Genomic DNA, 27,705 nt, shown 5'->3' with positions numbered 1-27,705 from the left:
ATGCTTACTCAGCCCAAATAAGGCTGGGAAACTTGTTGTAATTTTTGAAGATTTAGAAAAGGTAAAGATATTTACTGCACCTAATTTTACAATTTCAGTGTGACAGAATCTTTGTTATGTTTCAGATGTGTGCTTTAAATTATACTGTATGGTGCTTGATGTTGAACATTAAACGGAAAGAAGATTTATTAAGAAAAGAGGTGATGGTGACATTTCAGTGTTTGAGTATTTCGTTCTTAGGGAAGATTAGTAATTTACAGGATTTGCTACCAAAAGGCAGATCAATAATGTTATAAATGTGTTCTGACCATCAGAATTTATACCATGCATGTGATAATTGAGTTCTTTGTCATAGGTTCAGTCTTTTGTCCTGATATCTGATTGTAGCAGAACGAACAGTAAAATCCTTATTATTTATCATGGGATGCTGTGCAAGACTGGAGACTTATTTAACTCACATATATATCCCTAGTGCCCAGCATTTGCTTTTGGCAAAGGGGCAGCTATGTATAGTCCTGAAGATAAGGTTATTTCTATCCTGTGAGTCCTGCTGAATTAGGACTGAAAACAGAAATGCTGTTGGCAAAGCTGTCACAGTTTTTTAGTTCACTTTTGCAGATTAGTGACCTGCAGCAGTGGGGGTTGGGCAGGCCTGGAAATGGAAAGCAGGGAAGTGTCAGAGAAGCAGGCATATCCCTGCATCATTATTACAAGTGTAATTTGTGAAATATCTTCTCCACCTCTCTGCTACATGTAACTGACCAGTGCCTGCCACAGCTACATGCAGTGTGCAGAGGCAGGAAGAACACTCAGTTACTGAGCATTTTAACCAGCTAAAAAAATCTTAGAGCTTGTTATTTTTACTTCCTTGACTGGAAAGTTTCTGACCTAATGTATCTGGCCTAAATCATCTTGCTTGTCAGTGTCTATTCTTCCATTTCTCTAACCAGGGGGAGTCAACTCATTTGAGGTCATGGTCTTGATTTCATTAATCTTGCAACATGAAGCAACCTTGTGATGAAAGTAATCAGCCAAGTATGGGGAGTAAAAAAAAGTCTCAGAACTCAGAGACTGCATTCTCCCTGCTTAGGAGAGAATGCTCCCTCCTTTCAAGAGGATATGACCTTCCTTACTCTTTCTCTTCTTCCTCTGGGAAATTTCCACTTTAGAACCCCAGCTGAACCATCTCTATCTTTGGGGCCAATCTGGTAACTGTATTTTCTGGGTCTGGGAGGAGAGGATCTCAGCACCTCAGGATGACCTGAAGTCTGGTTCAAGACCCTGGAAAGCTCTTCTATCCTAATAGCAGAGTTCTGGAAAGATTCCTCACTGCTAGACAGCAGGTACTTAGGCGAGGAGTGAAATATGTGGAGGGCAGGGGAGAATGGTCTAGAGCTGTGAGAGGAGCAGGTGATGGGGAAAGCATCCTGATGGGCCAGGGATTGGCAGAGAGATAGGGACCAGAGGAGTGGCAATGAACATGTTAGCTAACAGATAACAGTTGAGCAGCACAGAGGCTTTGTATCACTGTCACCCAGAGGCAGTTGTGTGAATTCCCCGGCTCTAATACAGAGTCTGATATACAATCATAATTTCTTCCAAGTATTAACCTGTGCATCCTCTGGGCATATAGACGCTAAATAGTTACTTGATGTCTGGTTGGATATTTGGGTTATGAGACAAAATGTGTTCCAGCAATACACTTCTAGCAGATAAGAAATCATCAGAAAACGTAGCATTTACAAAATACTGGTGATAAATCATAATATAACTAAGCTATGAGAATTACAGCTGCTTGATTTCTTTCTTTTTAAAGAAAATGCTTGGGGTCAAATACATCGTAATAGGTCAAATGAAACAGAATTTCTGAAAGAAAGAACTGCTGCTGCTCTACTTAGGTTTGGCTGCAATAGTGAGTGACGTTAGTAATTATTTTTCTATTTCTGAACACACAGGAGACTTAGACCACCACTGCAGTTCTTATGAAATGTTTCTTTCCGTTTATTCATTAGTAAATATTAGCTCATGAATGCTGATAAATATCTCTCCTTTTCAGCCATCTGATTTGCTGCTTGTGAAATGGCTGTTTACATTGTCGACACCCAGCAATTCCAACAATGTTATCATCAGAGTGCCAGCAGCCAGTGAATTTTTAGAGGCTGTCTCAGATGGGCCTATATGGATGGGAGTCTGTGCTTATCCCCTGCTAATAAATGCTTCATCTTTGCTTGTAATTGTGGCAGAATGGAAATGGTGCTTAGGAGCCTGGCTGTGAGATTGCAGCAAATGGCTGCAACCTATGTTTAATGTAGTGACACTAATGAATTCTGAGAATTAATTTTCAGCTAAGAAAGCATGATGGAAGATAGTAGAATTTCAAATTAGATAATGGATTGACTTTCGTCGACGCAAATGTGCAATATTTATTTCTTTTTCAATCTCAACGTACTTAGCCTTTCTATTATTTCAGATCCAAAAAACAGCAGACCAGATGTGATGCTTTTATCATACCTTATTTGAAACCCGTCTTGTAGTAAATTTGCTAGTCAATTTGCTTCGTTCAAACTAGTGCACCACATTTTTTTCTTTTTTTTTAAATTTCCATGAGCCAAACAAATTGGCTGAATTTGCAGGTGCAGTACATTTACTGGTTTTATGAGTAATTGCAGCATGGTTGATGTTTGACAGTGTCTGAGCTAACTGTCCAAACTGTTCTTAAATGAATGCTCAAATGAGAACTGAAGATGTTTTAGTTTTGTTTCCCTCAGAAGCAAATCCTTCATTAATAGGGCTTTTTAATGTTGTTTTTATCTTGTGCAATGCACAGACTGATTTTAGAATATTCTATGATGAGTGAAATTGTAAAAGCTGGTTTTTTTACTGTACTCTTTCAAATGTTAATATTACTGAATTTTTGTTTACTACTTCTTGATTTTTTTTTCTGTCTATATGTTAGGTACATCTCCTCACTGAATTTACTGGCAATTTTGAACTCAGACACCCATATAATTTTTTCACACATTATAATGTGTAGAAAACTCTGTGATAATGCTCACCTTTGTGCAGGCTTTAACATTATAAGAGCCAATATTCTATATTAATTTTATTTTCTGAAGAGCATTGTAGTGCCAGTACTGCTACCAGTAGGATGACACCTTACTGAACACCTGCAGTGACACTGGCAGTCTGATGCATCATTTTTCATTAGCACTTAGGTGGTGGCCCAAGAATTGTTATTTTACAGATGATGTTGACTAAGAACAGCAGCAGCAGCAGCAGCAGCAGGCATTCATACTGCACTAAAAGCAACACAGTTGAACTGACAGTGTGTAGAAGAGAGCATGTAAATGTACCTCAGAATATTAATAGGTCTTGTCTGCATCGAGAGAAGTAAGGACAAAGGAATTTGCACTGAGAAACATAAGGGCTATCTTTTCAGTGTCACATGACAGCTTTCCATCCTACATTCCATCACAGCAAGCTTGGTGACACATCAAATTGGCATTGAATATTTGAGTACACACTGAGCCCACCATTCCTACAGTGACCAAGCTGCAAGCTGTTTACTGCATTTGAAACATAGTAAGGAGCAATTTCTAGAAGTGACTGTGTCAAAACTTGTGCTATTTAGAGGTAAAGGAGAGTGTGTGCCATGCTTCAATTCCCTGTGGCCTGCCTGGTCTTTCTGCTACTGTGTTTTTAAAGTGCTAGGAATTTGCCATTTGACTTGATGGATTAAATCGACTTCAGTGGAAATGTACATTCTTCTGTCAGTCTCTTCCCTGAAGTAGAAGACACGAAGTTACAGACATGAATTTAAGCAGCTCTCCCTCACCCTTGCACAGCTGCTAGTTACTAGCTCTCTGCCTTGTTGTGTCATCTCACTAACAATCTGCAAGGACTCTGTTCTTCCAATGCAGGCACAAACTTGCACAATAGGAGGTGTGGTCTGTGTGAATTTGGAACAGAGACTTTGATTACAGAGTCCTGTCAATGTGCCTTGTGTCATTACCTTAGTCATCCTGTGATTTAACAAAGTTTTGGTTGTGTTTCAAGTGAAATCCTCCATGAGCACAGACTGCAGAAGTATCCTACTACCAGCAAATGAAGGCTGCATTTAGATGAAACATTAGATAAATGTCGACAGTTGCAAAGGTGAAGCGTGCACACAAAGTGAGTAGTCAGTGGGAGACTGGCACGATTATGCAACAGAAGCAAAGATGATCATGAAGATCTCCAAGATCACCTCCTTCACAGAATCTACCTGTGCTCATTAAAACATCTACTAGATGTAAAAAGCTCACATTTCAGGCATGTCACAGAGAAGCGAAGAACTTTTTCTCCAAAATGTCTCTTCTTGGGCTTCCACAATGAGTGCAGTGTCCTGGACATTTGTATGTTTCACCTAGGGGCCATCTGTATGGAAAAAATTCTCTTGCAACTTCTGAATCCTGGCTGTAGAGTGTCTCTGGGGATGCATTGTTCAGAGCTCAGAGAATTCATATTTATAACTACATTCCACCTGGTCAAAGGTTTGTATGTTCTTCACACTTTTGATAAACACAAGTTATCCTGCCTGGAACTCTGTAATTTTTTGAACGGAATCCATTTAAATTCTAATGTTATTATCTGAAAAGCAGCTGCCTTTTGTGATGGGACAAGAGATAATGGTTTGAAACTAAAAGAGAGTAGATTCAGACTAGATGTCAGGAGGACATTTTTTATGTTGAGGGTGGTGAAACACTGACACAGGTTGGTAGATGCCCCATCCCTGGAAACAAAAGGTCAAGTTGAACAGGGTTCTGAACAACTTGATATAGTTGAAGATGTCATCATATAGATGACCTTGAAAGCTGCCTTTCAACACAAACTATTCTATGATTCTATGGCATAGGTGCACTTGGATTCAAGTTCTAGTACTGAAAAATGCCAGATCTAATCAGATTTAACAAGAACATATATATATTAACAATAAAACATAAATACTGTAAATTTGGAATTATTGCTAGAATGATAAATATCATGAAGATATGAGCTTTTCAGACTGAAATCTCCGCTGCAGATACTTGTCTTCAGTCTGTGATGTTGTATAATGCATAGCATTTGTTGTTTTGTTCTCTTTTTCTCTGCTTTCCTGATTAATGTTGTCTTTCTTTTCAAATGCTTTTTTCCTTTTTCTCAGGAAACATGAATTTAAATCTGATTGGCATGGACCGTATTGTCTGTGTGGGTGTATTGACTTTTAAAACTCCCAGATGACAAAAAAGAAAAGGGGTGGAGGAATTGTCAGAACCTGTTCAGGGCTAGTGATGGATCTTTTCATGGAGGGGAAGGACTGGTATTTATAGCCTTGCGCTCAGAGGGATGGCGATAAAGCAGGTTGTGTTGCTTTAGTGTTTCTATCAGGAGCCTACAGGTCTAGCCTATAGCAAAATTCACCAAAATCGTTCCAAAACTGATAACAGATTTTACAGACTTTTTTTTTTGGACTAGATGTATAGAAGAGGTTGGCAGGAACCTGAAGTATTAAGGTCATGTTCAAAGATATTTCAGGATCATTCTAAGACCAGAATTTAGTCTTCAGTAAAGTCTTTGAGGTGAGGCTCAACTTTAATAACTTGCTAATGCGTTTGGTGGTATTTGAAATCAATTAATGTGTGTGATTTTTTAAAATGTAGTTTAAATTTTATACCTTGTTATTTATATTACTAGAATATAAATTCTAAAAGGTATTAGTTTTATTTAAATTTTGGCTAAAACGATAGTTTTAATTTGTGATATTTGGCCCTCAAAGGTGCTTTCGGTATTCAAGAAATATGAAATTGTGAAGTATGTAGTATGAATGCGTATCATCAAATAAATTCATCTTGAGCTATAATTTGCTAAAATCAGAGATACTAGAAGGGAGGTATATACTGAATTGAAGCATTTCTTTTTCACATTCTCAAATAATGTCAATACCATAATTATTTGAGCAAGATGGACAGAATTATTTCATATTATTAATTAGAGGATACTTGAAAGCAGTCTTATCCTGTTGGACCATTCTTCTGTTTAAATGGTATTATTTCAGCTTTATTATGCAGAAAATATTTCAACTTGAGTGATGGCTTCTCCAATTTTAAATCTCGATTGTATAAATTAACACAGTACTTTATATTCATTTAATAGGATGTATTTCTTTACTCATTACTAGTTTACCTGTTCATATCACAGCCAGAACTTTCGTACCCTGCTAGCATTTAGTTCTGACTCATTCCTTTCTCTTCCAGACTGAATTACGCAGGTTTGCAGAATTTTTTATAATTCTTATGCTAACACTCGTCACTGTGACATAGAATATCTACCCATAATGCTCATTTTAAAAACAAAGCTCTATATCAAATTGTTCTGATTGGTGTTGTACCACAGATTTTGGTCGCGATTTTTAGTAGGCTATATCCTACTAGCCTACTAAAGCCAAAGTTCATAGCCAAAGTCTTATCGGAGAATAGGTAGAAAATTAAAGTGAATGAAGTGAATTTCACTTTAAGTGAAAATTAAAGTGAATGAAGTCTATTCATCTTGGATTAATTTTTGTGTGTATTAACTATACAGCTCTTACAAGATACAATGCCATTTTTTCATAGTAACTTAGTTACAGTTAAAAAGAGATTAAATAAGCTCCAATTTTTAGCCTTTATACTAGTATACTTGTAGACGGCACTCACTTAGCTAACTATTTTATGCCAGATTTATTGCAGTGTAGAAGAAGAATCTTGTTACATATTAAGGAACTCAAATTTGTGGAAAAAGAAAACAGAGTAACAGCCACACAGTAAGCTGACTCCACTTTTGCTGTAATTAAATGACATCATTGTCTGAGACCCCTATTTCTCCATCACAGGTGTTTAATCAAAGATTTTGAAAAACGTCCTTCGGTCACCCATCTTTTGGAACATCCGTTTATTAAACAAGTACATGGTAAAGATATGTCTCTGCGAAAACAGCTGGCTGAGCTCATCCAAGAACAACAGCAGCTAGGCTCCATAGCCAAAGCAAGGTACTGTACAATGTGGTGTATGTAGCAACATACATGCTACAGCCCTTCTTCCCCACACTTACACTGGAAGCACAGATTGAAGCTTTGAATGCACAGACTTTTGCTGTTTCACATTAATACATTGTCTGACATAACAGCAATAGGTGTTGTTTGCCATGTGAATGTAAGAAATGTTTCCCTTTGATACTTTTTAAAGCTAGTTTGATCAGCCATAATGCGACCTTCTTTGCCCTTTTTTCTCCCACTGAGCACTGTTCTATAAGTGTTTTCTTTTGGCTCAAATCAGAAAGATGCTGATAATTCCAGAATGTTCTGGTTTGTGGAAATACATATTGGCATGAAAAATTATATTATACTTTGGTAACAGATCTTTAGAAATACAACTAGTAAATACTAGAAAAAGTTAAGAACATAAAATATTAAAAGTTTGCTGTTTGATTAAATACTATTACTAAGAAGGCTGTTCAGTACTTAAAGTAAATGTTTTGCCTGTAGTTTAATAATAATTTCTATTTTTTCATTCAGCCTAGTAATTAATTTTAAAATGTGCTTAAAAAGGAATGCATGTTTATCAGCAGAAGTGGAATCTTTTGAGGCTGGTTGCAAATATGTCTTAGTTTACTTGTTGTCCAGAGGGTGGCAGAATTTCACTGTTTCAAAAGAGAATTAAATGCAAATGAGCACACTGTCCCAAGCTCAGCAATCATTCTGTAATATGAAATTCTAGAGTTAGATAAGCTCTGGCCCATTATGATAAATAAACACCTACTAATGTTGATGAAATTAATTAGATGTTATGATTCATAAGTCATAAACATGTATATACTTACATGCCATAAAACTCAGTGGCATAAATGCTAAAGGCCCAAACAAAAATGTACAAGTTAAAATAAAGGAATGGTTGTTAAGTACAATTTCAAAGTGAAGTTGACTTCTGGGGGTGAGAGGGTTTGTTTGTTTGTTTTTGAAGGGTGCGTGTGTTTGTTCTTGTTCGTTCCTTTGTTTGTTTGTTTTTCGGGAAAATTTACCTGGAGATGCTCACTGTGGGTGAGGGACCTATGCCAGTGTTACAGTAGAAGTTTCTGCTTCATCTAGCTTCCTAAGATACCTTTCCCATATAGCACCTCCCAGATCACATTTCCTATAGCTGTGGCATGGCTGGCCCAAGAGGTATAAGAATTTTTCCAGCTGTTGACCTGATTGTACATATAGACAGAACGAAATGATCCGTGTGCTAAGAGGAGCTCTGAAATTGATTACTTATGGTATTCCAATATATTTTTCTGGGACTGAGCTCCGTAATGTGGAGTGACAAAGAATCAAGACCAAGACAGCATTTCCTTCCTCAAGCCTTTTCATTTATTAACTGGGTGTGCTGTGACAGACAAGCCTCTGCACCTTACGTATGACTGGAATGTAGGAAGGATTTTGCTTCCCGGCACCCTAGTATGAATCAGTGCTCATCTAAGCGAGTTTAACCCCTTGTCCATCCTGTCACCTCCTAACCCATCTTAAATATTTTATTTTCAAACAAAAATCTTTTTGCTTGTTTTACCATTACACTATGGTATTGTTACTTGTTCTGTGAAGCACCAGCCCACTGTGATCAGGTTGAGAGCATGCTCAGTGAGAACAAAAATCTAGTTATCGTTTACCACTGAAGTCTACAACATAATGTTCAGAATGATACTCTAAAGATTGTAAACTTGATCAAATTGGTACAAACTCTAATGAGATAGCAAAAGCATATCCATACAAAATATCAAGTCTGTGGGCCAGAGAGTTAATACTGGACTACAAATACAAGATTATTACAAAAGAACCAACCACCAAGAGCATCTAAGTGTAATTTTCCCCAGAGGATTAACATAGCCTCATAATAGTAAAAAACTTGGCTCTGTCATAAGGATATTGTACCCTCTAGGAAAATTTTTACCAATTAAAGCCTTTAAAACCTCTGTAATGCATTTATAACATAATTTTCAGTACAAAATTTGACATGCAAAAGAACGTATGACCAGATGGTACTGTAAAAAATTTACTGGCATTCATTTGTAATGATCTGTAGAAGTCATCTGAATGTATATTCACCACTTCAAAGTAAATAAGTCCAATTCAAACCCATATTGAGTGAAACCTTTCTATTACAACATCAAATATATATAGTGAATGCTTTTACTGTTATTGATGCACCCATGACAGCTACAATGAAATGTACATTAATTTCCTGGTGTTCAGAAATAACGAAAAATAGGCATCTGTTTTTGGCGTAGAGCAACACTACAGATCAATCACTTGAAAGATAAGTAGGAGAAAATGTTCTCAGAGCACAGGCTGAAAATTTCTAGAAACTGGAAAATCAGGATGCTTGTGTTAACAGCACTTCTTTGAAGGAGCCTAGGGAGTCACTGGTGATAATGACTGATCAGGAGGTATCTGTGTTTTGTCTCATATGAAAGTCTTCCACGCTTTGGATTTGCTTTTTTTGATTCTGTACTGACTCAGCACCTATGGGGTTTTTAATAGGGCTCTTTTTCCAAAGGAGCCATGTCAGTTTTGCCTATTTTAGTACATCACTTACGGTCAATGTGCCTGAGAGTAAGCCTGCAGACTTGAAATTCAGTAGTAATGACTTAGAGCATATGAAGGAGAGACATGGAGAGCTGATCTAGCAGCAAAAAGGACAGACCTGGCTTCTTCCTCTCATCTTCCCTCAACTGCCAGGAAAAAAACTCATGATACTGTTTTTATTGCAGCTTCAGTGATTGTCAAAAACCTCCTGAACTTGAACTTCTATAGTGAGAGAAAAAAAACTAACCCAGCAGAAACACAGAGATAATTTTCTACTCTGTTAGTGATTGCAGAGAGGTGCCTCAGGTGATATAGCTGAAGTGAAGGAGGGAATGCTTCCCATGACCAGGAATAAGAAGGAGAGTGGTAGAAAGAAACAGGCTGTCCCCTTTTGGCAGGATCTTCTGGGTTGACCTGTGGAGTCGCAGACTGGAACATCGCCTTATTTTAGTTTTTTTCATTCTTCTTTCGTCACCTTCTTTGTGTGCTAGGCTTAACTTCAGTACATTTCTTCAGACCTCTGAACTGAAAGGGCACTTTATTGACCTTGAGCTCAAAGAAGTCTGTTAACACGCATTTGTTGCTATCATCAGTTTGTTGCTGACAGACATAGTGTTTTTACTTTTCCATGAAGCAACTTACTAGAAAGTTTTATATTCTATGATTTCCTTTAGGTTAAAAATTAATGATAAAAAGAAAATGTTAATCCTAGTAAAAGACCACTTTTAAAATGAAAAGTGACATCCTGCTTTTTTTTACTAAAACAGATACTCTTTGAAACTTTTCCACTAGTTTTTCCCTAAATTATTTTCATTGAGATGCAGATATCTTCTATGCTTATGGAAATGGGTGTTTTCAGAAAACCCAGCCAGAATACCCTTCCTTCCACATAAAAATGAGGAAGAATATTCTTTTTTTCATCTGTTGACATGTTTTAGACTAAAATCCTTGAGTTTTGCCATTTCAGCATTCGCACCCTGCTCCTGCATTGCCTGTGTCTTATACTGTCGTGGGGAAAAACTTGGTGAGAAAGTCCAATGTCACAGCTGTGTAAGGATAAGCTCTGGATATTATCTTTCTTGTCCACATCCCTTTTATAAGCTATCAGTTAACTGTGTGTGTTTTCTAACAATACCAAGGCATAATTGCTAATTAGCAACAATGCACTTTTCATTAATAGCTTTGACATAGTAACAATTACATGAAGTTTAATTCTAAGAAAATTGTTCAGTGTTAAGTAGTCCACTAATTCTATTTTTATAAAAGTTCTTCAATCCTTGAAAAATCGAGGTTAGTACATCAGAACATTGCTTCACATGTATTCATTCCAGTCATACGGAATTATTCTTCCCTGTCTATTCTAAAATCAAATACAGAATTACTTTTTAACACATGGACACTGATTCCTAGGTCCTCTTGGCAGTCACAGCAGTCTTATTCCTATCAATATATAGCTGCCTCTAGGCAAGAAGCATTTCTTAAAATCAGAGGGAATGCTTTCACAGAGTCTCACTCTCACTCAGTCTTTTCCTTTTGCCAGTTCTGTATTTACATACATACTGTGAAATGGGTGTTCTAATAGCATTCTTATGCATAGTAACAATGTGAGAATAAGAAATTTTGTTCAGTCCTAAAGTCACTTGTACTTCATGTTGCAAAAAGTTGGAGAACAGGATAAAAAAGAAAGAATCTAAGTTACAGCAAGGTGTGGACAACAGAAAAAGCAAAAACTGGTCAGGAATGATAAGCAGAACTATAAAAATGTTTTTGTTACAATAATAATAACTGATTGTTGGTAGACTTTGTGACTGAGTGTGACTAATACTGTATTTTCTAAGTAAAAAAGGGTACACAAGTCAAGGTTACTATAAACTTGCTATATTTCAGGAATAAGTTCTTCAAGATAAAGATATATATGATTGTTTGTCAGTAAAATACTAAGAATGTTTAGGCACTTCCTGAATTATAATGCAAAAACATGGTAGAGGTTTGTGTTTCATTCCTCATTCTCACTCTGATTTGCTGTGTAATCTCTGTTCTATCATTTGCCCTCAATACTTCTCTGTTCATTTCACTTATTAAATGGCTATTAATAGCTTTACCTAATATATTATACCTATGAAAAAGAGCAGTTTGTCTGAGGCAAGAGCTTTGTCTTGTTCTGTGAAACCATACTGTATCTTAGGTCACTGTAAACCTGTTAATGAAGAGAGATGTGTATAATGCCTGGAGCTCTAGCCGTTTTTGTTTTCATTCTTCATGCCCTAGAGTCTGGGGAAGGCTCTGGGAAGGCTCTAGGCAAAGATTTGTTACAAATTGTGGATATTATTAATTCTCACTTAACAGTAAACATGTGCTCTGTTTGTGGAGATTATTTTTTTTGTTAAATAATGTTTAAATGTGTTTGATAATCCATTAAGGGACGTTATGAGAGAGCTGCTTGCTTTCCAAGCAGCAAAAGAGACCTTTTGATCTCTTGAACTTACTCATGTGGTCACTTGCTTTTTTGATTCACGGTGTAAGAGATTCCAGCGTACCAGCTGATTGACAACCTGCTTGAGGAGAAAGCCAGAAGAGATTTAGTCTGTTTCCTAATATTGCTAAATTTTAAATGTCTCTTTATGCTGTCTACTCCAGCAAAATGCACTGCAAAAAGTGGGCATATTCTCTGGTGTTTGTTTATAAACATCAAATATTATCCCCATTCTTTTGTCCTTGTCAGGACTTTATCTTAACCTGGCAAAGCTGGCAGCTGGTTCAGTGTTGAAAAAGTTGAAAAGCAGATGTAAAAACTTTCAAAGCCTTTTAAGCTAGCAATTGTACCAAGTTCCGTAAATAATGTTTAAAAATACAACAGAGCTTGTCCTGGAGACATTTAAAATGGAAACTCATTTGAAAGCCTGGTATTCTGTCTATTGTCACGGCCCTTCCTTGCATCAATTATGATTAAATCTTGCATCGTTTAGGAAGACCTTTTCAAAAGAAGTAAACTTTCAATTTTATTCCATAAGAAAACAAAACAAAAATATTTTGTGGCTTGTGAGTAAAAGTAATGGAAAACTGTAGAATTTTTAATCTTTAACTGAAGACCTGGAAAAGTACTGACTATCAGCAAAAGGGAGTGAAATTTTAATGTTCTGTTATTTTCTTTTCCCATGTGAATGTACAACAATTAAGACATTATCTACTTATGCTCAGTCTTAAAATAACAGATTTCTGTATCCAGAATAGCATGTAGGAGAAAATCTAAAATATAAACATCACAACAGCATTTGAGATAGAGAAATTCAAATTTAGTAACAGATCTGTAAACTGCCTTTTTACTGTGGTGGAGAAGCAGAAAATCAAGGAGGAAAATACCTGATTAAAAGCTTAGAACTGGAGACAGGGAAGACAGAATGCATTTGAAAAATTTTGCCCTTGGTAATATTCTTTGAAGCTATCTCTCAAAAATTTAGATACTGTGGGTTCCTGTGTGGCATTTGGCTGTTCTTTTGGAGGAGATAATGTGGGGCGCCTATATGAAATGTAGTAGATAAGTCTATATTAAAGTAACAAAAATATTCAATAATCACCAGTTGGCATCTACATTTCTTTTGTTAGCCCTGTCTATCAAATGTCATTGGAGGTGAAGTTGAGCAAAACCATGGTCCTTCTGTATTTCCTCAATAACCTAGTAACTCCTGATGTAAAAATTATATAATGATTTGATGTTTGGAAGTTAATGTTCATCAGCATTGAATAGTTTGGGTTATATGGCTCAAAGTGGCAGCTTCCCAATTATCAGCAGGTTTGAAGAGGCCAACTCCAGACATGGCTCAATTCTTCTCTTGGATGTTTTCCTACAGACAAGGTATCTTATTTTCCTGTCTGTAAATAGGCTCCTTCATAGGAATCAGAAAAGATCTACTAACCTCTGGTTTCAGTTTTTAAAAGAATGAAAAAAAACTTCAGCATTTACATGAATATGGTTTTAAACAAGTTTTAGGTAGAAATTAAAGAGTTCAGAGTTTACAGTTTTGGGTGACTTTGTGTCAGTATGCTGCTGCTGGTAGCAGTAGCATTACAAACTTTTAGAAGTTTGTTTCTGTAATGGAGAGCAGATACTTGTGAAGCCTTGCATTTTGAAGGATAAAATGCAAACCTGTACATCAGGAAGAATCAAACTTGAAGAAGCCTGGGGAAAAAATAGAAAAGGAAAAAAAAAAGAGAAAAACATAGTTTGAGAAGGGGCAGGTATGTTCAGGCTACCTTGTCAGAAACTAGAATGACACTACTGTGTCTTGGCAGCTTCCCTCTTCTTATGAGCCAGCTGGATTACAGCAGCAGTCCATCCAAGGAAATAATTCTTACTACCAGATATCAAGCTTCTCTGCCAGCTCACATTTAGTTTTGAAAGCAATTAACCGCAAGGAACTTGATTGCATCCAGCCGTTAATTTCCTTTGGACTCAGAGATAATAACAGAACAGAACAGAACCAGAAATAGTTCTCTGATGCTATACACAATGTAATTTAATGTAATTCTTCCAGCCTTCATCTGTATGAATATTAGGCAAATGAGTTTAAAACATTTTTTTCACTTTTTAATTTTTTTTTAAATCTCAAAGCTACTGTGGCCCCTAAAAGTGATCCTTGTTCTGAGTATAGTGTATGTGTTTTTACTGGAGGTTAGAAACTATAGCTGTAGTGTTTATATTGTAATTAAGGCTGTGTCAGTGTCTCTATTATGACCTTGCTTCAACAAATGACTTCAGGCTGAAACTTGATGTTTAGGAGCAAAATTAGGTCTTTGCAATGCATGCAAAATAGGGTGTGTATCTCTGTGTGGCAGTATCACAGTCTCTCCTTTTTTCTTTCTGATTGTCTCAAATATTTTTCTTGTAAATCTCAGGAATTAATTTTAAAATTGGTAATAATGTAAAGAAGACTAAATATGGAAACCATTGTACCTTTGTGAGTCCTAGAAAAAAAACAAACAGTAAACATAAATGCTTAATGGCACCAAGACGCCAAAGTAAAGGCTTCTTGAAAGGCCCTAAGAGTGTTAGGAGTGGAGGGGAGAAAGATTAGAGAGGAGGCTTCCTAATGAAGGCAAACATTCTTGGTCTGTGTTGCTATGTTCTCAGGCTGGACCGGCCAGCAAAATGACTTTTTGATTTAGAAGTCTGTGTGGTCCATCTAGCTTTTTTCTCATCATCCCTTGTCAGCAGGATATGTGAGTGTATAGCTATTTACAGTGCACTTCTATTGCTATGACTGGTTGCTTTCAAATATCTTTGCCACAAGTAGAACAAATGAATGCTTCCTGCCTCTTCATGAAATTGCTCTCCTGAGGAAGAAATGCTTCTTGCCTTTTGCTCCTCCTCCAAAATGCAAGAAAACTGTCCCTTCCAGCTATTCCTGCCTGAAAAAAGGTGAAGGGAAGGTGCTCTGGACAACAGCCAGTCTTCATCACTAGATTTCTGGAGTCTATCTAATGGTGCTTTTCAAGTCTCTTCTAACCCAAACCATGCTGTGATTCTATAATGAAGTTAGGTACCTTGAGTGATTGGCCCGTTGCTCCCTTTACGCCAGTTATTTTGTTTTGTGAAGAGACTACATCTTCCAGGGATTGCAGCAGAATATTGCTGGACACTTAAGGAAAATAACATAACAGCTTTAATTTTTCTTTTGCTTAGAGTTTTTATTTTTTATATGTTGTCAGAAAGGAAGGATAATTGAAAAAATGGCTGATAATTCTACTTTTTGTGCAAAAAATATACTGACAGTTATTTCCTCAAGAGTGTTTCCTTCTGCTTTTTGAGAATTTTGTACATATATTTTAAAAACAGATTGTATTTCTGATGTAAAATTGTGGAAATAATTAACGGTTACTGTCTGTATTTTTCTTTCCCACTCTGTCAATGCACTGCAGGATATAGGGTCAGTAGAAAACTGATGAGGCCAGCAGGAGATTTGAAGCTAATGTGATGTTATGCTCCTAATATCCTCTTCTTAATCATGTACTTAGGAAAATGAGTTAAGTGCAAGAAAATATATGCACAAAGCTATATATGTTTTACTTATATTTAACTAAGACCAGTTTACTTATTTATTTACACAGTCTTAAGAGGAACCCTTTGCAATAAAAAAAATTGATTCGTTTCTCACTTAAGGTGAACAAACAGCAGGAGTTTAATACACAATCAGATAACAGATTAGTTTACAAAGCCATTCTGCAATTAGATGTACTTAGGTTTGAATGTGCCCTCTTCCCCCTCCTCCTTGCACCTCTGGTAGATGTGTCCCTACTTGCAGTTTGTTGCATTTCAGTATTGTGGCTATGATGTTTTGCTCCAGGAAGAAAAAGCTTTACAGATTAGTTATGTTAGCTATAATGTCTAGCCATTGCTTTATTAGTTACATCTTCATTAAGTAAAGCAACTGTTAAAATATCTCCTTCATTTGTAGACCTAGGGATGCTCCCATCTCTAAATGATTCACATTATTTACAACAGCATTTTTCTATGCAGTATAATAAGAGGTTGAATTCTAGTTTGAAAGGGAAACAACACCTAAAAACCCTAGTAGTACATCATGCATTCTTACTCCTTTGAAGATCTGGCTTGTCAGCAAAATGTACTGTTTTTGCATATAGTGACTCAAAAAAAAAAAAAAGGCAAAAAGAACCCACAATCCAATACCTAACTGAAGACTAGAAAGTGCAAGATTTAATTGAATGGCATTTTGAAAAAATTGAAATGATCACCATGCTGCCCATGGGAAATAATACCCACTAGAACAGTTTTTCTTTCATAGCTTCTTGTTTGTGTTCTTGTGTCCTTCTTTCATTGCTTCATATGTACAACATCAAGCAAAATACCATCTGTGGGAATGCAGTGGGACTGTCAGCAAAACCTGCTGTCTTCCCGCTGTTTTATTTCCTAGCTGACAAAACAGTTTGCACAGTTTTATTTAGTTACAATTTAAATAAACCATTAGAGAATAGTTTTCCAGAACTCCCTGAGTAGCCGGAAGGAAATGAGGAAAATGAATAAAAATATCCATTAAAAAATATGATCTTTAAATGCGATTCACAATTATCAGGGAAGCTGTACTCATGGCTAGCACTTTTCTCCTTCCTATTTGTTAGAGGCTTTCAATGTAATAATTCTTCTGATGATGTAATGGCTCTTGGATATGAAAACATTCTCTTTACTGAATGAGAGCTGATTAGCTTGAAATACAGAAGTGTACATAAAAGGAAAAAATGCAAAAGCCTCAATGTTAATTTTTGAAAGAGGATTCCAAGAGTATATGAAGATCTGATAAAACAGACCTGGTATGTCTTCAAATTAACCTTGAACCCTATAGATAAACCAGCATTTCCTGCCAAGTTACAGCACTGTTATGTTAGTGCTTGATATAATATTTAGCCTTGTTTTGGGTTGCTTTATCATGTGATTCTAACTTTCTACATGGCAACCAATGCAAAAACAATCTGTCAAGGACTGTCATTGAGGATCAATGCTAAATGTTACTCAGCAGGATGCAGACTGTATCGCGGTGGGTGTCCTTCTACTATGCTTTGATTATGTTTGTTGTAAAGAAAAGCCTAGTTGCACTTACAGCATTCATATTTCACACCCTCGGTGGAAGACATGTTACAGCCTCTTACTTTGTTCCCATTTCAACATGATGTGTTGTTTAAAAACATATACACAGCATTTTCAAAGATTCCTTCAGTATAATCTGATTATAAAGGGGTTATGTGACAGTTTGTCTCTGCTACTTATTGTGTGGCTTAAAGCTCTGGAGACAAGCTGACTGAACATCCATACAATTTAGAGCCTGATGGCAGCTTTGGTTCAAAAATGTTGTTTTGGGCCAGATCTGGGGTCATCTGAGGCGGCACTTTGGCATACATCAAGGTAACAGTAGGATTTTATACTACTTACTGCTTCTTATAACTTCTTTAGATGACAGTACTATGGCTGGGCACGTGGGGGTAACATTTAATTAAACTGAGTGGTAGTTTATTAACTTAGACAAGGAGGGAAGGGAAAAGAGGAAGAATTTTTTATTGTTTACTGAGTGTGAGTGAGGAATTGTAAGTCTGTAACTAAATCTTCACTGAACTTTGATAAATAGATAGGGTTATATATTGTGAAAGAGAAAACAGGTATTACCCTGGACAGCAAGCTGATCTGTTTCTTTTATAAAAGGATATTGCAAGCAAAAATACACATTTCAGAGAGTATGTCTGTGTGAATGCTCTCTGAAATGTTCAGAGAGCGTGACAAAAGCATTCACCCATGACTTCCCTATGCATCTTAATGTTTGCTGGCTCTAGTACACTTTTATAACACTGGTGCTCTACTAACAACTTCCAGGCATGAACGAATACATACCAGAAGACCTTTCCATGTGGACAGAGCTGACAAGTACTCTCTAGATGACGATCTGGTAAATCTAGAAGTTCTTGATGAGGTACTGTACTGTCTAAGTAGCAGTTTCTGACAATTACATTCTTGCCTGTTTCTGCTTTTTAGGCCTCTCTTAGCAGAATGAAAATAGTTCCTTCTTGTAACCTTTTTTTCTCACCAAGGCAAAGGAATTCTCACATGACTGATCTGCTGCCCTCACTTTGTTAATCTATATAGTGGCATAAAAGTAGTAGCAGTGAATACTATTATGTGGAAAAAAACTTAATAATGAGTGATGCTATTTTAGATTATTTTTGTGAGTTCCCTAAAATGTGAAGTTTAGTCATAAAGATCTAGCTATAAAGGATTTTTTTTCCCTAAAATAATTAATTTATGTAGAATAATATGTCATCTACAGCTTCTGGATAAAAAGAGATAAAACTATCAATTTCATATTTCACTATATCACCTATTTGTAGAGTATCTGTAAATTTTTATGTTGATAATCCTTAAATCACATGCCAGCAAGCAAAAGACATAATACTAAATGGTGCTAGTGTCCTGTTTAAACAGTCTTTTACCCCTAGTTAAAATTTAATCCTTGAAAAATTATTATCCTTGTTTCATGGCCAAATAAAAAAATTAAGTGGACATGTACTATGAAGTGCAGCAATAATGTCTACATCCATTTTCTGTTCAGAAGATTTATTTCTCAGGCAGATTAACAAAATATGTTCTAATTTGCAATTAGGAGTTGCCATTTAACTTAGCTTTATGGCATTAGCAAGAATTTTGAAAATACTTGATTTTGTGGGTTTGGCATTTAAAAAATAATTAGTAACACTTACAATAAGTATTTCTTAAACAGTGTTCTCAGTACATTTACGAAAATCTTCCCAAGTGGGAAAATACTGTATAACTATCAAACTTTTTGTAATCTTCTCAGGATACAATTATTCATCAGCTGCAAAAACGCTATGCTGACTTACAGATTTATACTTATGTTGGAGACATTTTAATAGCCTTGAACCCCTTCCAGAATCTCAGCATTTATTCTCCCCAGGTAAGAGAGATTCCAGGCTGAGGACAGTAGTTGCTTTATATTTTATATTAACACTACTAGTTAAATACTTAAGTAATGCTGGAACTTAGGAAGACAGACTAAATGTCAGCCTTTTCTTTTTCCAGAACAGTGCAGCTAAAAATCTATTTTATTTTGTTTTGTTTGTTAAATTTGGTTTAATTTGATTTTGCTCACTTCTTCTTGGAGGCATGAATTCCACGGGAGGGACAGAGATTACCGCAGGCACAGTTGTGCCTCTTGTCTAGCATTTAGGGCTTTCTTCTGGGAAACAGAAGATGGTTATATGAACCTCCTCATGCTGAGGTTTTTGCTTCCTGAAGAATTGCTCTGACTATGGGTTATTACATGTGCGGTGCCATAAGTTCTGCCTTAAAAGAAACAAATGAATCAAATGCTGTAAACATAGAGGCCAGTTTACTTACAAGTATGAAGAGAGGTGGAGCTAGAAATAATTTAGTCTCCATGGATTTCCAAACCAGGGCTTCAGATAGGGGGCCAGATTTCAGATTTGCTGTAAATTTCTTTTGTATAAATTGGTTATTTCCATGATTAAAGGCAAGTGTTTGAAATTCTCTTCCTTGCGATACAGGTCTCTTCATTGTCTTATGTGGGAGACATCAGAGTGCATTCTAGGTGTTGTAATTTGTATTCTGGAAGTTGGGCAGTGCCAGGAATTACCACTTCTTCCAGGTGGTTCAGTGAAAATTCTGTGATATAACAGGCAACTGCCTTCTGTTGAACAGGCAGATGATGGTCACTCTCCTCTTTTCAGTTCTTAATTGTGTAGCTAAGTTGTGTATTTTGACTTTTGTGTGTATTTCTTTAAATTTAGTTCTCCAAGCTTTACCATGGTGTGAAGCGTTCATCAAATCCCCCCCACATATTTGCCTCTGCAGATGCTGCCTACCAAAGCATGGTTACATTCAGCAAGGATCAGGTGAGAATCTGTTCATTTTGGTTTGGGTTTCACATTAATCATACTGCCACTGTGCTACAGGTCTGTGGCTAATGTTCTGTTATGTTGTAGTTCGGAAAATTTTTTCTTTAAGCCTTTTATTCCTATATCAGCAAAACCAGAGTAGAAATCTGGTCAGATCTGGGAGTTCTGAAGAGGACACAGTAATATAAAAGAGACTAAAAGGTCAGATAAGATGATGGAGGTACCTGACCAATATAGTTTCCTGGACACCCATGCAGTCCTGGCAGTTGACTCCAGCAGCAGAGTGTTGCTGCTCGCTCTGACTCTTGACTTACGTATTTCAATAATTTTCACTTGTGTAAAATAGGAGGTTCTCAGTGCTGTAGCAGATTAACAGAGTTTGAACCACTTTTCTGTTGCTAAAAGATGCGAAGTAGCAAAAAAAGAGGAACCATTAACAAATTTTTTAGTAAAATAAATTAAGGATAGATCTGTTTTAAATGTAATAAGGACACAAATCAAATTATTTAGCAATTATTTTAATGAGAATAAAGTACCATGCTGTGGGAGATTTTATTACATTCTTAAGATTATAACTTCATAGTCTTTCTAATTTAACGTGCTGTATGTAGATGAATATTGAAGGCTGATAATTATTGTTGTTTATAAAATCATCCTGATTTTACCCTGCACGTCACACAATAATTCATGGGAAATGTTTTTTTTAAATCACAAAACCAGAATAAAATAATAAAAAGGTTGAAATCAGAAAATGCCAAGAAAAGGAGACAAGTAAAAGGGATGTTGAAGACGAAGAGGACTTTTACTGAGTAGCGGAAGTACTCTGGCCTGACAGTGATTAATACTTCTTTAATGACTTATATGCTCTTGATTGAGGCATTAAAAAAAAAAAGTACTCATGTAGGGTAAGTTATGTGAGACTTGTTATCTGAGGAAAAGAAATGGTAATTACATCAGCTCGTCAGGCTAACTTTGTGCATCTTTCATATTATATGTTTTGTACCTCTTTAGGAAGTAATCTTCATTTAGATCCGAATCAGTTTCCTATTTTCTGTTGCGAAGTATTATAGGAGCTTGTTTATCTCTGTTACCTGGCCAGTGTTATGCTGGTTCTTCATGTAAAGGTTCACCAGGTAAACACTGTAGCCAGACCGAAAATGTCCTGCTTCTGTTTGTTTATCCATTGAGCTTCCTCTTGGTTTTTTTCCTGTGAAGCTTGAAAATTTACTTGAGTCTAGTATTTCTCTTGAAGCAAGTCAAGTTCTTACCAGTTCTACAAGGACTCATAGGCCTTAGCTGTGTTACCTGTTGTGCATGACTTCCCTAGTCATACAAAAGCAATTAAGTTAGGTAGTGTAATCAATGTGTTACCTGGTTCTAAGAGCAAAAATAATTGACAGGAAGTAAATAAATGAGCTGCAAATGTTGTATTGCACAAATTATGTAGAGTGGGTCCCTGCACCTGCTGTCAGGCACAAGGTACCACCAGATAACTACTGCATCTTTCAAACCTTTCCACAAGGCTCAGTTCTATATGAAGTGGCATTGCATCAAGTATTTTAGGACCTTTTATCTTTTCCCAGCCAAGAATCTTGTGTATTTACATGAATATGCAAATAGTTTTCAGATGTTTCCACAAAAACACATGAATCTCTGCAACTGCTCAGTTTTAACATTTTAATTATATGTCAGTAAATATTGTACTTTAAGCAGAATAATATTTGTACAGGAGGACTATAGAATACATGGGAAAAAAGGGGGAAATCATAAATGCTGTTAGAATTCAAAGTTTCTATGATCTGAAGTCTTCATTCTTGAGTGTTCAGGTGTGAACTGGCTTTCAGCTTCCATTTTGCCCATGAAGTGTAACAGCAGAGAGAGGGAAAGTGATGTAGACCATTTTAGCTAGTGTCTTGAGTCTGGAATCCTTTTGAAGAGCCTATAAAATACCATGTGTTAAGGACTGCTGACCCAGGAAGAAGGTGGATATGTCCTCCCAGAATCATCCACTGAGCAGATGCATATTTTTGAAATGTTTAGATGCTAGTTTGCTGTTTTAGCTTGAATATCAGCATCGCCTACAGAATAGCCTCTCTGCACAGCACCAGTTATTTAAGATTATTTTTCAGAGCAAACTTTTGGTCAGTGCATTAAAAACAGCTGTACCCTGTGATTCATGCTAGTTCATATGAAGTCAATGCAGTGAGCTCAGGCATGGTCACTTGTTTATATGTTCTAGCCCTTAGAAATTCAGTCACTGCTTCATACATGCACATTGTGATGAGGCATTGTGTAATGCATTTTAATAATCTAGGGAATAAATAATTACACTGAATCTTTGCTGATGTCTCCTTTCAGAAGGAAGTTGACCCTTAAAGCATTCTGTAGTTTTGGTACTAAACATGAAATAACAGGAGGGGTAATAGCAGCAATCGACCATGTGGTGAACGATTTACCTAAATCTTTTGTTTTGTGTGTTCAGTGCATTATCATCAGTGGGGAAAGTGGTGCTGGAAAGACAGAAAGTGCCCATCTGATCGTCCAACATTTGACCTTCTTGGGAAAGGTATTTCCTAGCCAATTATATAAAATTATGAAGAACTCCTCCCAGTCCTACCCCAATGTTCACTTTATTTACTGTTTAATGCTTAAAGCTGTTCCTGTGAATTGTCACACTTGATTTAGGGATGTAGTGATCGTGCATGTGAGAGTATTGAAGATGCAAGAGTGTGTCTCACAACAAGCCTATTAATATTTTTTAAAGAGAAGGTGCCAGATTCTGAGTGTTCAGTACCTGTAGTTACGTACAGTGTTTATCACATGTCATTGATTATTTATGCAATAAAGAATGACAAATATTGCCGTGGCTCTAATCTTAGAAGCTCTTACACATTCAAATGTTATGAGTAATGTTATTAGCACAAAATAATGGGAAAATTAACCATGTCAGGTTAACCCTAAGCAGACATCTTTAATCTTCTATGATTTTGGTACTCATAACTAACTATAAAAAAAGTCAGAGGTGGAACAATTGCAGAGAAAGAAGAATCTGTATTTTGCTACCCGTGAGAGGTTTTCTTATCAATTTGTTGGACCTCTTGTTGTATAAATAGAAAGGTTAGCACAGTACCTAATTCCATACAAGGATGAGAAAGGGGGTTCTATGCTTCCGAAGCAAGAATTGGATTATGGGTAAGCATTATATTCTGTTAATTATCCTTCTGATCTGTATCTCATCTGTCAAGGCCAATAACCGTGCTTTGCGTGAGAAAATTCTTCAGGTGAATCCTCTGGTTGAAGCATTTGGAAATGCCTGCACTGCCATCAATGACAACTCGAGTCGCTTTGGAAAATATCTGGAAATGATGTTTACACCTACAGGAGCTGTAATGGGGGCAAAGATTTCTGAATATCTACTTGAAAAATCAAGGGTCATAAAACAGGCTGTGTAGGTATATTAATTGTCTGTCCTATGGAATTTATATAGTGTTTGAATTGACTTAATTATCTGTATTTTAGATACTTTTTTGTCTTCTGCTGAAAAAGTAATCCTTTGTGCAGTGCTATGACAACAAGAACAGGCAGTAAGGTTCTTTTGGAGTAGAAGCCAGAACGGCTTCATTCCTTGGAGAAATGTTGTGTTGACTGGGTTTTCTGTGTTTCACAGCTGCTGATCCTACACTATTAACACAAGTGGGAGATTTGCTACCTCGCTTCAGTGAGCTCATTTTAAGAACTACTTTTACATTCACTGTACAAGATGCCACAAGAATAAACACAGGTGCTTTAAAAGGATACTTTTTTTTTTCCAGGGGAGAAAAAAATTTCCATATATTTTATTATATTTATGCTGGCCTTTACCATCAGAAGAAACTTTCTGAATATAGACTTCCTGATAAAAAGCCTCCTAGGTAACTATCGCTCACTTGTTTTAAATACTCATTGTAATTAGTTATTGATCAGCACTTGCTTTCAGTATGATGCCTTAAAATCTCCCTTAATCCTTCTCCATCCGTTAAGGATCTTTTTTAATCCTCCCAAGGCGAGGAGACGGACACTAAGGCATTGTATTATTTGTATTTGTTTGAGAAGCTGAACTATTAAAGGAGGAGGAAGAACCAAGCTCATTATTAAGTAGATATTTTGTCATACTTCCAAGTGCATATAACCCACCTTATGATTTCTTCCCATAATGCTTCAGGTTGAGGAAGAAACCAGAATATACTTTGGAGTTTGCTAATTAGTCTTTGTACTTTATATGCATCTGGTCTGTATTGGGTGAGGGGATGTGTGTGAAATGTTGGTAACGTTAATAGACATTAACAAAGAATAAGCAGATGTTAATGCAACAGAAACAAAAACTTCTTGTGAATTAGCATAAAACTATATAATTGGAAGTTATTGAGATAAATGTTCTTTCCAGTTACTGAGGTAGTTGCATTGAAGTCACTGGAGCTTGTACTGACATATGTGCTAGTGTGACACTTTCTTTGTCCCACTCTGTTTAGATATATTGATAATGACACTGGAAGAGTAATGCATGACATTGTTACTAAAGATTCCTATGGAAGACAATTTGAAGCAATTCAGCATTGTTTTAGAATTATAGGATTTACTGATGAGGTAAGAGATTCAGTTTCTAAACCATTATTGACCTTCTTTATGAAAACCACTTCCAGTGCTGCCCTTTGGTTTTGTGGATGCACAAAATTTTGTGAGCCTCAAAATCTCAGTTATGACAGAAGTGAACTGTGAAAGCATAAACACACACTCAGAAGGCGAGACCAGCCTGAGGTCCCAGTTACTACTCAGGCAATTCTGTTGCACTGTTTTCTATGTAAATAAAAGCTTACATGAACTTGCAGAACTTGGTCTCAAAGAAAGCTACAAGCTTGAATAGCTATTCTAGTGCCCATGTTTTTCTTTCATAGCCTAAATGTGATGTGTGTATCTAATTAAATTCCTTAAAAGTGCTTCTTGTCTTTTACAGGAAGTATACTCAGTGTACAGAATACTGACTGGAATCTTAAATACTGGAAATATTGAGTTTGCTGCTATTTCTTCACAACACCAAACAGATAAAAGTGAGGTTCCTAACCCAGAAGCCTTAGATAATGGTATATACTTTTTAACATTGTCAGTTCTGTAAATGCAATTTGACTCTATTTGTGATAATCTGTAGCTCATTGTAACAGTTGGTCAATGCTGGTGATTTCACTGCATAATCACAGTTGTGTGTCTTTTTCCACTGTCTTTTAGCTGCTGCACTACTAAGCATTGGGTCAGAAGAACTTCAAGAGGCCCTAACCTCCCACTGTGTTGTAACACGGGGGGAGACTATTATCCGAACAAACACCGTGGACAAAGCAGCTGACGTGCGAGATGCCATGTCTAAAGCACTTTATGGCCGGCTCTTCAGCTGGATTGTAAATCGTATTAATACGCTGCTGCAGCCAGATAAAAATATATGGCAAGTTACACACCACTGCATCATGTGTACTTACTGTGAATATGTCTGATGGGTTCATCCATTTGTATATTTTTGATTTTGCAGAAAGAGTGCTGTGTTTATTTTGGCTAAGGCTTCAGAATGGCTTTCACGCTGTGATACTGAATTCTGTTTCCAGGACATTAACCCCATCATTTTCAAAGAGCTGAATAGAATTTAGCTACTGAAGTCTTTGGAAATTGGGTGTTTGAAATGCTGTACAATTCTTCAAAAAGATATTTCCTATGTAGTGAGCATGAAAATCATACAAAAGGCTGATAAATAATTGAAGTACACTGAAAAACTTCAGTATGTATTCACAGTCCTTACAGTACCCCTTCTTTTGTAAGCAAGTAATACATGCGAATTTCAGATTATTATTGTGATGCTACTTGAGATGTGATTATTTTTAAATTTTTCATAATTACAGAAACTTTATATTGTGCATACTTATGATTTCATTGCCAGGCACTGATCTGGCTGGTTTGATCTTTTGAAGAAGCTGTAGAGATTTTAGAAACAAGAGAGCCTCTCAGGTGATGTGAAAATGCCTCTGATCTGAGATCTCTACTTGCTACTTCACTGTGTCATATAGACTTATTCTTATCCATGCTTGTAGTTCTGGTCATGACTGCGGTATGAGTATACTTGAGTTAGCACATGGACTTTTAACAGTCCAGCTTGTAGCAGCAGTGGACTTGGTAATTATCCTTCTGAATGAATGTAGCAAAAACATACCATTAAACCTTGACACCTTTTGTCTGCCTGGAGGAGCAGACAGTAGATTTTATTTGGGGTCTGTCTACTAAAACCCCTTGTTTCAATATGGCTGCTAAGTGTCTGTTACTTTGTACCTGTGATTCTCCTGCACTGTTCACGGAAATTTGAAAGAAGCAAGTGCAAAACAAAATTCTTAACAATGCTGAACAAATGCACTAGTTGTCTTAGGTTCAGACACGCCTTTCCTTCTCTATTTTTGCATCAGAATGAATCAATTATGCAATCTTAGTTATAATGTTTATTTTTATTTTAATTTGGTATTGTTTGTATTTTCACATGCAGCAGTGCTGAAAGTGGGATGAATGTTGGGATACTGGACATATTTGGATTTGAGAACTTTGCAAGAAATTCTTTCGAACAGCTGTGCATAAATATTGCTAATGAACAGATCCAGTTTTATTTCAATCAACATATCTTTGCACTTGAGCAGGTAAATTCAACTCTGTTGAGGTCTAGCTGAATCAACCATCCTACACCATAGATCATATTTGGGAGTACTTTATAAACTATAAAATGGGTATGTGATTTAAGTGCAAGGTAATGACATCTTTCAGTTGGAGTTTTGTAAATAATGTTGTTGAGGCCTATAGAGCATTGCTGTGCCTCATAGATGCCCTAATGATGCTGTTGCTTTTACTGGTTCAATATTAAAACTGTGCTGGTGACTTTTGTAGATGGAGTATCAGAGTGAAGGGATTGATGCTACTACAGTGGAGTATGAGGACAACCGTCCACTTCTAGATATGTTCCTTCAGAAACCCATGGGTCTTCTGTCTCTGCTAGATGAAGAAAGTCGATTTCCTCAGGCAACAGACCTAACTTTAGTTGGTATGTGCAAGCAAAACTCTGGGAAAGGCCTGGGAAATGACAAATGTATTATAAGAGGGTGAAATGTCATCTTTATTCAAGTTTTCTGGCCTTGTTGTTCTGAGGCTGTGTAATTTCATTTGACATTCTAAGTATATTTTTCACTGTGTTTCATCATTTTTCTCTGCTTATGTGTTTTCTATCCTTTTCATATTGGAAAAGTTGTCTTAAGTATCAGGTGGCAAGGGTTTATTGTCTTTCCAATGTTCCAAGGAGATAACCTGTGTCTTGTCCATGTGTTTGAGGTACACCAGGCAGTATTTATCCCCATTTACTGAAGGGAAGGCTGAGACATAGTAGAATCTTGTATCTAGGACCACCCTGTGAGTAGCATTAGTGTTGAAAGTAAAATTTAGATCTCCCAGGCTCCTAGGCCCATGTTTATCCAATTAGAAAATAGTGCTTCATTCCAGATTATCTCATCATAAATAGGAAGTGTGTGTTGTTTCTGGTGTGCCATCTGGCTGAGTATTTCCTGGTTCTTGTGCATATTTTACATACATTCTAACAAATCTTGGTGCCAACC

The 27,705-nt window shown here is 36.5% G+C and overlaps 1 protein-coding gene across 2 annotated transcripts in view; it reads left to right on the top strand.

The window, feature by feature from the left end:
* Positions 1-27,705, top strand: part of MYO3B (myosin IIIB) — a 193,543-nt gene that overhangs the window by 71,718 nt on the left and 94,120 nt on the right. For both annotated transcript variants that reach the window (XM_085066494.1, XM_085066495.1), the window contains exons 11-22: positions 6,887-7,042; positions 17,988-18,084; positions 18,967-19,083; positions 19,937-20,041; positions 22,527-22,610; positions 23,290-23,492; positions 23,857-23,955; positions 24,553-24,667; positions 25,035-25,161; positions 25,304-25,514; positions 26,595-26,742; positions 26,987-27,140. In XM_085066494.1, coding sequence (XP_084922620.1) covers positions 6,887-7,042; positions 17,988-18,084; positions 18,967-19,083; positions 19,937-20,041; positions 22,527-22,610; positions 23,290-23,492; positions 23,857-23,955; positions 24,553-24,667; positions 25,035-25,161; positions 25,304-25,514; positions 26,595-26,742; positions 26,987-27,140 — 1,616 coding nt within the window. The remainder of the gene's footprint in view (positions 1-6,886; positions 7,043-17,987; positions 18,085-18,966; positions 19,084-19,936; positions 20,042-22,526; positions 22,611-23,289; positions 23,493-23,856; positions 23,956-24,552; positions 24,668-25,034; positions 25,162-25,303; positions 25,515-26,594; positions 26,743-26,986; positions 27,141-27,705) is intronic.

This window comes from Lichenostomus cassidix, chromosome 7, assembly GCF_008360975.1.
Source record: "Lichenostomus cassidix isolate B80296 chromosome 7, HeHo_3.0, whole genome shotgun sequence".
NCBI classification, from domain to species: domain Eukaryota; kingdom Metazoa; phylum Chordata; class Aves; order Passeriformes; family Meliphagidae; genus Lichenostomus; species Lichenostomus cassidix.
The sequence above is the reverse complement of the archived record's forward strand: the minus strand, read 5'-3'. Positions and strand labels throughout refer to the sequence as shown.